At 45.2% G+C, this 12,621-nt stretch overlaps 1 protein-coding gene across 4 annotated transcripts; it reads left to right on the top strand.

Annotated features, from left to right (window-relative positions):
- Positions 1 to 1,020: 1,020 nt before the first annotated feature.
- LOC112220762 (soluble guanylate cyclase 88E-like) lies at positions 1,021 to 9,057 on the top strand. Of its 4 annotated transcripts, none has more exons than XM_042302913.1 (20): positions 1,021 to 1,092; positions 1,393 to 1,548; positions 1,912 to 2,000; positions 2,136 to 2,187; positions 2,360 to 2,499; positions 2,669 to 2,803; positions 3,190 to 3,313; positions 3,510 to 3,629; positions 3,756 to 3,840; positions 3,966 to 4,052; positions 4,587 to 4,704; positions 4,803 to 4,932; positions 5,141 to 5,287; positions 5,444 to 5,590; positions 5,668 to 5,824; positions 5,951 to 6,060; positions 6,482 to 6,571; positions 7,452 to 7,610; positions 7,982 to 8,131; positions 8,332 to 9,057. In XM_042302913.1, exons 2-20 carry the CDS (start codon positions 1,426 to 1,428, stop codon positions 8,491 to 8,493), a joined length of 2,325 nt encoding a protein of 774 aa, XP_042158847.1. In that variant the 5' UTR covers positions 1,021 to 1,092; positions 1,393 to 1,425; the 3' UTR covers positions 8,494 to 9,057. The 4 variants fall into 4 exon arrangements, with proteins under 4 accessions (XP_042158847.1, XP_042158846.1, XP_042158844.1 ...); XM_042302912.1 differs by having other exon boundaries at positions 3,966 to 4,106; positions 7,982 to 8,122; XM_042302910.1 differs by having other exon boundaries at positions 3,966 to 4,106.
- The last annotated feature ends 3,564 nt before the right edge of the window (positions 9,058 to 12,621 follow it).

Genomic DNA, 12,621 nt, shown 5'->3' with positions numbered 1-12,621 from the left:
CCGGGCAGATGGTGCCGTGTGGGCAGGCGGTGTGCTGATGTCAACGTTATGAACACAGTGCCCCATGTTGGCTGTGGGGTTATGTATGGCATTAGACGGACAACAAACACAATCGCATTTTATAGATGTCAATTTGAATGCACAGAGATACCGTGACAAGATACTGAGCCCATTGTTGTGCCATTCATCCGCCGCCATCACCTCATTTTTCAGCATGATAATGCAATTGTGTCGCAAGGATCTGTGCACACCTCCTGGAAGCTGTAAATGTACCAGTTATTCCATGGCCTGCATACTTACCAGACATGTCTTCCATTGAGCATGTTTGGGATGCTCTGTGTTCAACAGCATGTTCGATAACTTCACGCAGCCATTGAAAAGGAGTGGGACAACATTCCACAGGCCACAATCAACAGCCTCATCAACTCTATATGAGGGAGACGTGTCGCTCTGCATGAGGCAAATGGTGGTCACACCAGATACTGACTGGTTTTCTGGTCCACACCCCTACCTTTTTTAAAAAGGTATCTGTGACCAACAGGTGCATGTCTGTATTCCCAGTCATGTGAAATCCATAGATTGGGGCCTAATGAATTTATTTCAGTTGACTGATTTCCTTATATTAACTGTAACTCAGTAAAATCTTTAAAATTGTTGCATGTTGCGTTTATATTTTTGCTCAGTGTAGTTGCCCTGTACCTGCTGATGTAGCACCAGTGAATGTAAAAAGTGACACATTCGGATTAGTGTATGTTTTTCAGCAGATAACTATCATCTTTCCTGACAAATTGGACAGCCAAGACACCATTTGGTATCTTAACTCTTTAGCACAGAACATAGAGGGGAAACCCACTTGACTGGTGTCATCTGCTAGTGAGGGCTGGCCCCTCTGGCCCCCTATACAGTGTGCTGCTGTCATGTGGAGTGGGCTGCAGGACCACCAGGTAGTGACAGCTGACAACAGGACAATACGAGCCCATTGAAGCTAAGGGTTTGTGTAATGAAGGTTCCTTTAAAACTGATTGTCTAGAGGATCTGCAGATAAAACAGTGGCTGGAAGGAAGGAAGGAATCTAGCTGTCCTCAACACAAGGTAGTCTTATAGGATAATTCAAAAGAGACTTAGACAGTGCCATAGGAAAGTGCTGGCAAATGAGGTAGGAAGCAGCGTCACACGCACACACTGAGGCTTTTAGACCTTGGTAACAAGGATTCAACTAAGTTTTAGTTTGAATAAGTCATCAGTCAAATGGACCAAACCGTGTGAGGAACACAGGCTTTGAGCTCGGCTTTGGCTAACCTACATCTCATTCGCTCGTGTCACAGGTGCTTGGATGACTGAAACTATTTTTCCCTACTGTGTTTCTGTGGGCTGAGCCTGTTCTGTTCCTAGGTCTTGGTCCCAGTGCAGACTGAAGCAGGGTGAATGATGTATGGACTGCTGTGTGAGTCTCTGCATGACTTCATCAAGGAGTCGTATGGAGATGATGTGTGGAAACTGGTCAGAGAGAGGGCCGATGTCAGGCTACACTCCTTTGTCACCCACCAGGTAGATTTTTGACATTTTGCTCACAAAATAAAACCGTTATGGATTTATGTTTCGAGGGGTCCTGATATGCCAATTTGATACAGTATTTAGAAATGTTCAGGAGCACTCTATGTAGTTCTAGTTTCTAATTTCTAGTTTGAGCTCTATAGATTGCCTTGAGTAGAAATGTCTCTCTGCAGGTCTAAAGTCAAAGTGTCTGTAGTTCTGTCTGTTGCTGTTGATGATCTCCGTCAGCATCTGTGTCTCTCTGAAGGTGTACAGTGAAAGTGACCGAGGTTCTGTCTGTGAATACCTGTGTGTGTTTGCAGGTGTACAGTGAAAGTGACCGAGGTTCTGTATGTGAATACCTGTGTGTGTTTGCAGGTGTACAGTGAAAGTGTCATCCCGCGTATTGCCAAGGCAGCCAGCGGAGTGACAGGAACCCCCTACAACGAGCTCATGAACTCCTGGGGGTCTATGACCGAGGTTCTGTCTGTGAATACCTGTGTGTGTTTGCAGGTGTACAGTGAAAGTGTCATCCCGCGTATTGCCAAGGCAGCCAGCGGAGTGACAGGAACCCCCTACAACGAGCTCATGAACTCCTGGGGGGTCTATTTCCTGGGCTTCGTGGGGAAGTACGGTTACGACAGGATCCTCAAGGTGGGACTAGCGCTTAAACTGGAACTGTGTTTTTGATTGTTGCTTTTCAGCATTATTTATCTGTATTGTATTTACCTGTGTTGTGTCTGTGCTGAGTGCTTGCATTTTCTTTTGTTGATAAGGGTTATATATCTCTGTGTTGAGCTCTTGTTTCTGTGTCTGCGTGTCCCAGGTGTTGGGTCGTCACGTGCGTGACTTTGTGAACGGGCTGGATAACCTCCATGAGTACCTGCGCTTCAGCTACCCCAAGGTCCAGCCCCCTACCTTCTTCTGTCAGGAGGAATCAGCTACCGGAGTCACCCTCCACTACAGGTCTGAGAGGCGAGGATGAGAGAGAGAGAGAGAAGTAGAGAGAGAGAGAAGTAGAGAGAGAGAGAGTGAGTGTGAGAGAGAGAGAGAGAGAGAGAGAGAGAGACCTGAATAACTCCACCACCCAGACACCAAAGACACTCTCACCCCTCCCCTCCCCCCTGCCCTGTAGGAGTAAGCGTAAGGGTTACCTCCACTACGCCATGGGCCAGCTGAGACAGATGGGGAAACAGTTCTATGACACGGATATCCACGTGGAGGTGCTGTCTGAACAACTGGTGGGAGACTACTCACACGTCACCATGAGGTCAGTCAGACTACGCAAACACTACTCGTGTTCCAAATGGCACCCTATAGTGCTCTGGTCAAACCTGCTGCAGTAAAATAAGATGTCATTTGGGACTCAGGCAACCCTCTAAACAAATCAACCTCCATTTGTATCATGTGCATTCGACCCAGTAACGTCTTCTTAGTAGCACTGAAGCCAATGGAAAATGGATACAATGGATAATCACGGAGTGTATCTATGTACAGCCATGTATGTACACCTTTTCATGTACAGCTTTTCTATGTACAGCTTTTCATGAAGTCTCATTGTTTACATGATTTGGGAATCACATCCACCGTATGTGGATGTCATGTATACATTGCATGAGCAAGTGGTGTGTTTTCTGTGTTTTCCGTTTTCTGCAGGCTGAACTTTGACAACTCCGCCTACCGTTACATCATGAAGGAGGACGAGGAGGAGCAGGAGATTCTGCCCATCACCAGCGACTTCTTCTTCGAAGTCTTCCCCTTCAACATCGTTTTCAGACAGGTAAACCACCAGTCGCTCCTCTGCTCCTCCTCCCGTGATGACCACTCCGACATCATCTGGATATCCGTTAGCATCAGCATTGCCTCTTTGCTAAGGAACACGTGTCGCTGTAGCGTGCTAAATCCACACGTAAAACGTAGCCATCCGTGCTTAGACATACCACATTTCATGAATCTTCTCTGTGTGCTCGATGTAGGACATGGTGGTGCACAACGTGGGCTCTGGCCTGGCCACAGTCTTCCCTGACTTGGATGGGAAAAAGATCAATGATGCCTTCCTGCTGGCGCGCCCACTGGTGGAGTTTACCTGGAACATGGTGAGACTTCTTCTGTTCCCAAACACTTCTAGTTCCTACCCCTTAAAACATCACACACATTTGCTATTCTCCTCTTCTTCTCAATGTCCTGTACTGACATTGAACATATGGTTTAAATCCACGCAGATCATCTCCCACCCCAACAACCTGTTTGAGATCATGTCCAAGGAGCCAGTGAAGAGAGAGAGGAACCTTCATAACAGAGTCCAAAGTAAGAGAGGAACACATTTAAAGGGGGCAACACAGAACTGTGTTTTTCTGATAGTGCCTTCTATCCCCTCCGTCTCGTAGGGTTTTTGAAGGTTGACAGTTCTGTATGTTCTCTCTCTCCCTCAGATTCGGACTATGAGAATGCTAACCGTACAGCTGACGTAGACGTGGAGCTCATGGCCTTCCAGTCCATCATCGGCGATGACTACAAAGGTCACGATCCTTTAGAACGGTGTTTCTCAATCCTGGTCCCGGGGACCCAAAGGGGTGCACATTTTTGTTTTTGCCCTAGCACCACACACCTGATTCAAATCAAATGCCTGATGATGAGTTGATTAGTTGAATCGACTGTGTTAGTGCTAGGGCAAAAACAAAAATGTGCACCCCTTTGGGTCCCCGGCACTAGTATTGAGAAACACTGCTTTAGAACCCTCACACCAACACTGACCTGACCCCTGTGTGTGTGTGTGTGTGTGTGTGTGTGTGTGTGTGTGTGTGTGTGTGTGTGTGTGTGTGTGTGTGTGTGTGTGTGTGTGTGTGTGTGCGTGCGTGTGTGTGTGCGTGTGTGTGTGTGTGTGTGTGTGTGTGCGTATGTGTGCGTGTGCGTGTGTGTGTGTGTGTGTGTGTGTGCGTGTGCGTGCATGATTGTGTGCGTGTGTGCGCATGTGTGCGTATGTGTGCGTGTGTGCGCATGATTGTGTGCGTGCGTGTGTGTGTGGATTTGACGCTGTTCTTCTACCCTCTCAGATGGCAACAGTGCTAATGCTATGGAGAGCTGGGGTGATGGCAGTCGCTGTCTGAAACTGAAGGGACAGATGAGATACATGCCGGAGTGGGAGTCCATCATCTTTCTGGGAACCCCTGTGTAAGACACACACACACACACACCACACACACTCATTGGTGGTTTGTCCTGTTCTGTTGAATAGCATTGAGTGTGTGCTTGTGTGTGTGTTTCTATAGGATGGAGAGTCTGAGTGCCATGTTTAAAACCGGTCTCTATATCAACGACCTGAGTATGCATGACTCCAGTAGAGACCTTGTACTGGCAGGAACCCAGCAGTCAGAGGAACTCAAGAGAGCTCTCATACAGGTATATATCATATGATACTGTTTGTACTGTACTTACTGATTTGTACTAAAGCATCCCTAATAATATCATATTGCCTATATTGTGCACTACCTTTAACCAGAGTGCACTATAAAGGGAATAGGGTGCTATTTGGGATACGACATATGTCTATGGTCAGATTGACTCAGTGCTGTGACACCTCTCTATCGCCGCCCTGTGGTGAGTGCAGGAACAGAAGAAGTCCAGTAAACTGGAGGAGAGTATGAAGATGCTAGACTATGAGATGAAGAAGACAGATGATCTGCTCTACAGGATGATCCCTAAACCCGTGGCCAAGAGACTACGCAAGGGAGAGCCTGCCGTCAACACCTGTGAGGTCAGGATTGACTGTTAGCATGGCCAAGGTTGGGGTGGCGTGTGTGCCTCATCTGTCTACCCGTCTCCCTGGCCCACCTGTCCAGCCTGTCCCACCTGTCTCCCTGTCAACCTGTCTCCATGTCAACCTGTCTCCCTGTCTCCGTCTCACCTGCAGGTGTTTCCAGACGTGACCATCCTGTTCAGTGATGTGGTGGGCTTCACCCGTATCTGCAGCCACATCACGCCCATGCAGGTGGTCTCCATGCTCAACACCATGTACACACTCTTCGACACACTCAGCGAGAAGCACCGTGTCTTCAAGGTGTGTGTGTGTGTGTGTGAGACAACTGATCACTTGGCGTGTGTGTGTAATATCTTAACCCTATTCTCTCCTCCTAGGTTGAGACCATAGGGGATGCATACATGGTGGTGGCGGGGGCTCCAGAGAAGACTAAATACCACGCCCACAACATCTGCGACATGGCCCTGGACATGGTGCGCTCCATAGACCACCTCAAAGACCCCTCCAATGGCAACAACATACAGATCAGAGTGGGTGAGTGGAGACGCAATGGGAACCACTCTCATCCTGAGTCTCAGTGGCTGTGTGCTGTGCGTATACACATGTTGGTGAAGCAGATGTGTGTTTGGTTGGGTCAGTAACAGAAGATATGTGTTGCAGGGATCCACTCTGGCATGGTGGTGGCCGGGGTGGTGGGCCATAAGATGCCACGCTACGGTCTTCATGGCGACACAGTCCACACCGCATCAGCCATGGAGAGCAACGGCAAGGTAGAGAGAGAGAGAGAGAGAGAGAGAGAGAGAGAGAGAGAGAGAGAGAGAGAGAGAGAGAGAGAGAGAGAGAGAGAGAGAGAGAGAGAGAGAGAGAGAGAGAGAGAGAGAGAGAGAGAGAGAGAGAGAGAGAGAGAGAGAGAGAGAGAGAGAGAGAGAGAGAGAGAGAGAGAGAGAGAGAGAGAGAGAGAGAGAGAGAGAGAGAGAGAGAGAGAGAGAGAGAGAGAGAGAGAGAGAGAGAGAGAGAGAGAGAGTCAAAAGAGAGTCAAAGAAAAGGAGTGGGAGAGGAGAAGATAAATGGAGATGCATTTCTAACATCCAGGTGATCTATGACTGATCATGATATGACTGATCTGACTCTTCTCTCTCTCTCTCTCTCTCTCTCACTCTCTCACTCTCTCACTCTCTCTGTCCCGTTCAGGAGATGCACATCCAGCTCAGCAGCGCTACCTATGAGCATCTGAAGGGAAGTCACTTCATCTTCGAAAGGAGAGGCACTATCACCATCAAGGTCAGGGGTCACCAATGTCACAATGGCAACCTTACATGTCCGCAGCGTGAGGTCATTTGAAATTTGAAGCCAGCACGGACTCTCAGTCTTCCCATTCAAGAATCGAAGTCATTATGACGCATATAATTAGAGTGATAATATTTCTATGTCAGGGCCCTCCCACGTACAACACAGCTGGATGGCTAAGACCATAATTATTGGAATGAATGCTATTATTTCCCAATCGATGTCATCAAAACATTCTAATTTTCGCCCAAGGAAACGGTTGTTCTGTAATCAGATGTTTATGTAACATCCTTCTTCCTGCTGTTGCTCCAAGCTGTTTCTAAAGCATTGTGGGAGAATCTGAGAATGAGAGACCAACTGTCGTATAATTTGCGTGTCAACTATTTTAACCAATCAACCTCACCCTATACTGGTATTCGCAAACCATAGCTTGGTGGTGGGGGTCTAAATGTCATCACTGGGTCTGTCTTTGAGCCAAAGGAAATGCTAAAGTAAATGACTGCTAAGGGTTTGTGAGCCAGCCAGCTGATTATCAGGAGGCAGCAGTGACTCACTTTCTCATCAAAGGCTCTCTGCTCCCTGCAACTTTAATGATCAACCTCACAGCTGTCCATTAAAACCAAACTCTTCTTATCACTTACTCACACAGCGTGTGTGTGTGTGTGTGTGTGTGTGTGTGTGTGTGTGTGTGTGTGTGTGTGTGTGTGTGTGTGTGTGTGTGTGTGTGTGTGTGTGTGTGTGTGTGTGTGTGTGCGCGTGTCTGTATGCTTGCTTATGCATCCTGTGTGTATATGAGCTGTGCCTGTATTTGTGTGATTTGTTGTCCTCTTTTGTAATTGAAATCTTAACTGAAACCTCCCTCCCTCCCTCCCAGGGTAATGTAGAGATAGAGACATACTGGCTGAAGGGAAAGAGGGATAAGGATGGGAATGCCCAGGCTGCCTGTCCCCAGTTTGAGACCCAGACCATCAGCAAGGCCATCAGTAAGGCCACTATCTCAGCCCCTGAAACCAGCGGAGACCACGACAGACTGGTAATGTAGCCTACTGTATCTATGGTCTGGTGCTTTCTGTCAATAACTCTGCTCTAAGGAAAGAGATAAGGAAATAGATTGTGAATGGCTGCCCCGAGGGCACATATGAATTCATTTGATTTTAAATGGAAACATTTATGTTGTTAAGAAATCAAATGAAACATCACAACTGCTCATAGCAGATAGTCAATATAATAATATTTCCACTCTCCGCCCATATCAAAATCTTATGAAATTAGCTTTGTGCCTGGACTGCTCATGGCTTAGCTTATCTGTGACATCAAATGCCTTGCTAAATCTTGAGAATCTTTGTTTTCATATCGCCGGCCTATCCCTCGTGTCATGGCTCTATCCCTCTCTCCTTGATCCAGGTGTTCCCGTCGGTGGCGAGGGAGGATGAGGATGATGTGAAGTCCATACGTTCCCACCGTATCAAGATGGATATCTCGGGCCATCACTCCCTGGTGGAGTCTCTGGAGGAATGCCGTGCTGAGGAGATGTCTGTCAGCAAGGTGAGAAGGGTGAGGCTCACACTGCTGGATTGTTACCTATGGAGTTTACTTTAGACGGAAGGAGAGAGTTCAGATTTGACTCTGACACATTTTCTCTCGCTCTCCTCTTTTTCCTTTCTGCCCTCTCCCCTCTCACTCCCCTCTTTCATTCTGTCCTCCTTTCTCTTGCCCCTCTTTTTCTACCTCTCTCTCTTTTCTCCCTCTCCCAGTCTCACTACAAGGATGCCCTCCACCATAACAACGGTCTACAGGACAGTCACATTGAGCTAGACTCTCCAGAGTTTGACGTGCATAATTCCATCATGGCATCTCCAGACGGCTCCATTGACTCCCACTGCTCAGAGAAGAGTGCCATGTGCTCCGTGTCGTGAACCCTTTGTCCCCATGGCGATATAGGCCATTTAGGGCGAAGGCTCAAGCTGTGGCTGTGTATAAATAATGATAGTTATACTGTAATAACTTTCTTGAACAAAAATGATGTTTTTATATTGTTGTTTCATTTGTTACAAAACGCTGAAGGCTCGGGTAACATTTAACCATGGACATTGTTTTGTTGCAGAGCTCTGTTGCGCCTTATTTGTCCAATGTGTCCATGTTATGGCAATCTACAATATGTACAATTTAAAGTAGTCCACGCTAATTTGTGATGACGCCAGGAATGTTTTATCTGTATAAAGATTAGTCATATATATTTAATAATATCCCGTTGACCTGACATCAAAGAGAATGTATATGATTCCTACATATTGAATAGAGCACATATAGCTACTTTGTAACACATTCTCGATGCATTCTGGCCTTTCACTGTTAGCTCCCACTGCACTGTGTGAGTTCACTACGCTGTGTTAGCCTTTCTCACGCATAGCCTACTGCACAAGAGAATAGAACAACACGTCAACACTGTGGAAATAAAACAAGGTGACAGCATAGCTTGAGCAAGTCTAATGGAGCTTATTTTCATTGACGCTCACACATATACTGCATTGGCATTTTGGTTTACAATAGAGACCACTTAGAGGCAAGTCACTAAAGGTCAAACATACACTGTTTGTGTGTGTGTGTGTGTGTGTGTGTGTGTGTGTGTGTGTGTGTGTGTGTGTGTGTGTGTGTGTGTGTGTGTGTGTGTGTGTGTGTGTGTGTGTGTGTGTGTGTGTGTGTGTGTGTGTGTGTGTGTGTGTGTGTGTGTGCTTGCTTCAGTGGAAACGGTTTCATGATGCATGGAAAGGGAACGCACAGAACAGACAAGTCATTATACATAAGCAGTAGATTTGTTCTGCACTATATTATTCATGAAATGATGATATACAGAACACACAACCCATGACAGACAGATTTCCAGAAAAGGGCAATACATTGTGTATGCTATATACAGTATATTCATTTATTCACGTTAGGGAGTACTGTGCACATGCACTCAAAAGTTATGTACAGTAGTGTAACATCCTACTGCTCCTTCTTGAAACACCCAAACAGGTCTATGCCTCCCATACTTCCTCAACACTGTTGCATGGTGGGTAAGCATAACACAGGACATTAATATAGAAGCATGAAAAGATCATACAAAGTCTGAAAATAATAGAAAGCATCATAGTTCAGAGAGGACTTGTTGCCTTCCTCTCCTGTTTGCATGCCTCTCTAGTTCTCTCATGTCTTTCTGACCACGTTCCCAACAGACTGGCAGTCGGATGGAGCTGCCGCGGAAGGTGGCATCCTTGCGATCCAGACTGAAGCCGCGTGCGGGCCGGGAGTCCTTCGGGGACGGTTCCAGGCCGCAGCGGAAGCAGAAAGTGTAGAAGAAGGCTACCAGGAGCAGGAAGCGGACCACGCAGAAGATTATCAAATCAAATCAAATGTATTTATATAGTCCTTCTTACATCAGCTGATATCTCAAAGTGCTGTACAGAAACCCAGCCTAAAACCTCAAACAGCAAGCAATGCAGGTGTAGAAGCACGGTGGCTAGGAAAAACTCCCCAGAAAGGCCAAAGCCTAGGAAGAAACCTAGAGAGGAACCAGGCAATGAGGGGTGGCCAGTTCTCTTCTGGCCTGATGACGATCAGGATGGTGTTCACCTGCATGTGCTCCTCCTCCAACCAGAGGCCGGGGTCAAGACGGGGTTAGAGGTCATGGCAGGTGGCAGAGGATCGCTGGAAGTGAGGTAGGGGACTGCTGTCATGGCTGATTGGCCGGTTTGTTCCACTGTACATGATTTTGAAATTAATCCATAAACAGTACTGCACTTAACCAGAGACCAGGCGTTTGGAGAGTGTTTGAATGTAAACCCAATATAAGCATTATAATACACAGAAAGTGTTTTAAAACATAATAGAAGTACTCTGAAACACCCAAAGTGGTGCTTCAATATCAATGTTGGGTTTTTTAAGAGAGTCTCGTGAGAATACCTTTTGGGGTTTCAGTGCATGTAAAAGGCAACATCAAAACACAAAAAACATTCTCACAATCAAATGGTTAAGAAATGCAAATGCTTTATGGCTCAAATATTGATTGATGGTAAGGGCCTATGGAGAATATTCTTTTGGAGTGGAATTACACCTTGATTTTTTTCAGTGCTTTATTAAGACAGATTAGAAACAGGAGGAGACAGAGAAGAAGTGAAAGTGGGACAGGCGGAAGCAGGAATTGCACCCCAGACTTATGTGGCAGTAAGATGGTACATTTAATTGGAATTTAATTGTAATTTTACACACTCAACCACACACCCACATTCTAAAATAATTATTCTGGGGTGAATTGAAATTGACCCCAAAAAATAAACAACCAAAATATACTTAATAAAAATTAATGCAAGCCGTTTCAATGATTTTGCTCATTTCATTTTACCCAAAGAATTCAGATGAAGTCTGACTTAATATGTTGCTCAAAATGTAAGTATCTTTAATAAGGATAACCAAAGATTGAGAAAATGATGTGCTTTAACTCATTGGAAGTCTGGTTTTAAGCTTCTTGCACTTCCTATTTTGCCACGTAGCTCTGTTTTTAGAGGATTGTGGGTAAATTCACATTTTTAGACTTTTACACAACAGACTTTTATTGTATATTAGTATTAAGCAGCTTCCCACTGGGCACACACTGGGCACACAACTATTTTTCTATGTCATTTGTCAGTGTATTGTGACATGGAATCTACATGGAAAAATAATCTATTTTTGAGCTGGTGAATTTAAGTTGTAATCTCATTGATCAATATCTCAACCAAATATTACCCAATTATCCACGTTGAAATGACGTGGTGTGCCCAGTGGGTTGTTATGAGGTGTAATGGATCATGTTGAATGGATATCAAAACAGTCAGGCAAAATTACATTCGAAAGATGAGATAAACCCATTCCCACATATCCAGCTTTTAATGGTAGAGGCAAATACAGTATCCTGCAGTGCTGGCTATACAATCTCTGATGGTGGATTGAGCACTGTGCTCAACAATGCCTGCCAAAACAGGTTAAACTGGCAAATGATCATATACATAAATCAGTGTTAAATATGAAAATACTCCTGAAGAAGTGATCTAATTCTGCACTGGACAGGATTTGAAACACCATAATAATGCTACCTTATATAATGTTTACTTACCCTACATTATTCATCTCATATGCATACGTATATACTGTACTCTATATCATCGACTGTATCCTTATGTAATACATGTATCACTAGCCACTTTAACTATGCCACTTTGTTTACATACTCATCTCATATGTATATACTGTACTCGATACCATCTACTGTATCTTGCCTATGCTGCTCTGTACCATCACTCATTCATATATCTTTATGTACATATTCTTTATCCCCTTACACTGTGTATAAGACAGTAGTTTTGGAATTGTTAGTTAGATTACTTGTTGGTTATTACTGCATTGTCGGAACTAGAAGCACAAGCATTTCGCTACACTCGCATTAACATCTGCTAACCATGTGTATGTGACAAATAACATTTGATTTGATTTGATTTGATAATAGTGTTTAGAAGCTTTGGAAAGAGGAAACAACACCAAAATTGAAGGTATCGAATTCTACCGTAAACAGAACTCGAAACACTAAAATAAAGTTTTCAACCTTTCCGGTCGGGCTCCCAGTCCCTGGCAAGGTGTTGCACAACACTTGATTTAATGGTGTTTACAACACACCCTGTAATGTTTCAAAACATCTCATTACGATGTATTTCAGTACTCCAGCAAAGTTAAAGTTTTGTCTCTTTCGTGTTGGTGGCAGCTCAGTTGGGGGGAGTGTTTGTTGTTCTACAGGCATCTGTGGCTTCAAACATCTCAACAGTTAGACGGTCTGCGCTTCAGCCTGTTGAGGAAGACGGAGATGGGTGAAGTGAAGGGGCCAACAGGGGAAGGTCATCATGACAACCATTCCTTGCTAAGAGGCGTGACATCACCACCATTCGAACACATATTGGGGAAAATAATCATGCCGAGTCACCAACAGTAGGCCGAAACGTTCAAATCAAAACCTGTCTCTCTTCTGTACACAA

This window comes from Oncorhynchus tshawytscha, linkage group LG21 (genome assembly GCF_018296145.1).
Source record: "Oncorhynchus tshawytscha isolate Ot180627B linkage group LG21, Otsh_v2.0, whole genome shotgun sequence".
Classification (NCBI taxonomy): Eukaryota; Metazoa; Chordata; class Actinopteri; order Salmoniformes; family Salmonidae; genus Oncorhynchus; species Oncorhynchus tshawytscha.
Note: the sequence above shows the minus strand (reverse complement) of the source record. Positions and strands in the feature narration are given on the sequence as shown.

Bases quoted from the DNA above. Each gene is read 5' to 3' on its own strand.
- LOC112220762 (XM_042302910.1), top strand. From the start codon at position 1,426: ATGATGTATGGACTGCTGTGTGAGTCTCTGCATGACTTCATCAAGGAG. The intron at 6,061-6,481 runs GTAGAGAGAGAG...TGTCCCGTTCAG, and splicing joins CCATGGAGAGCAACGGCAAG to GAGATGCACATCCAGCTCAG. The intron at 8,132-8,331 runs GTGAGGCTCACA...TCCCTCTCCCAG, and splicing joins CTGTCAGCAAGGTGAGAAGG to TCTCACTACAAGGATGCCCT.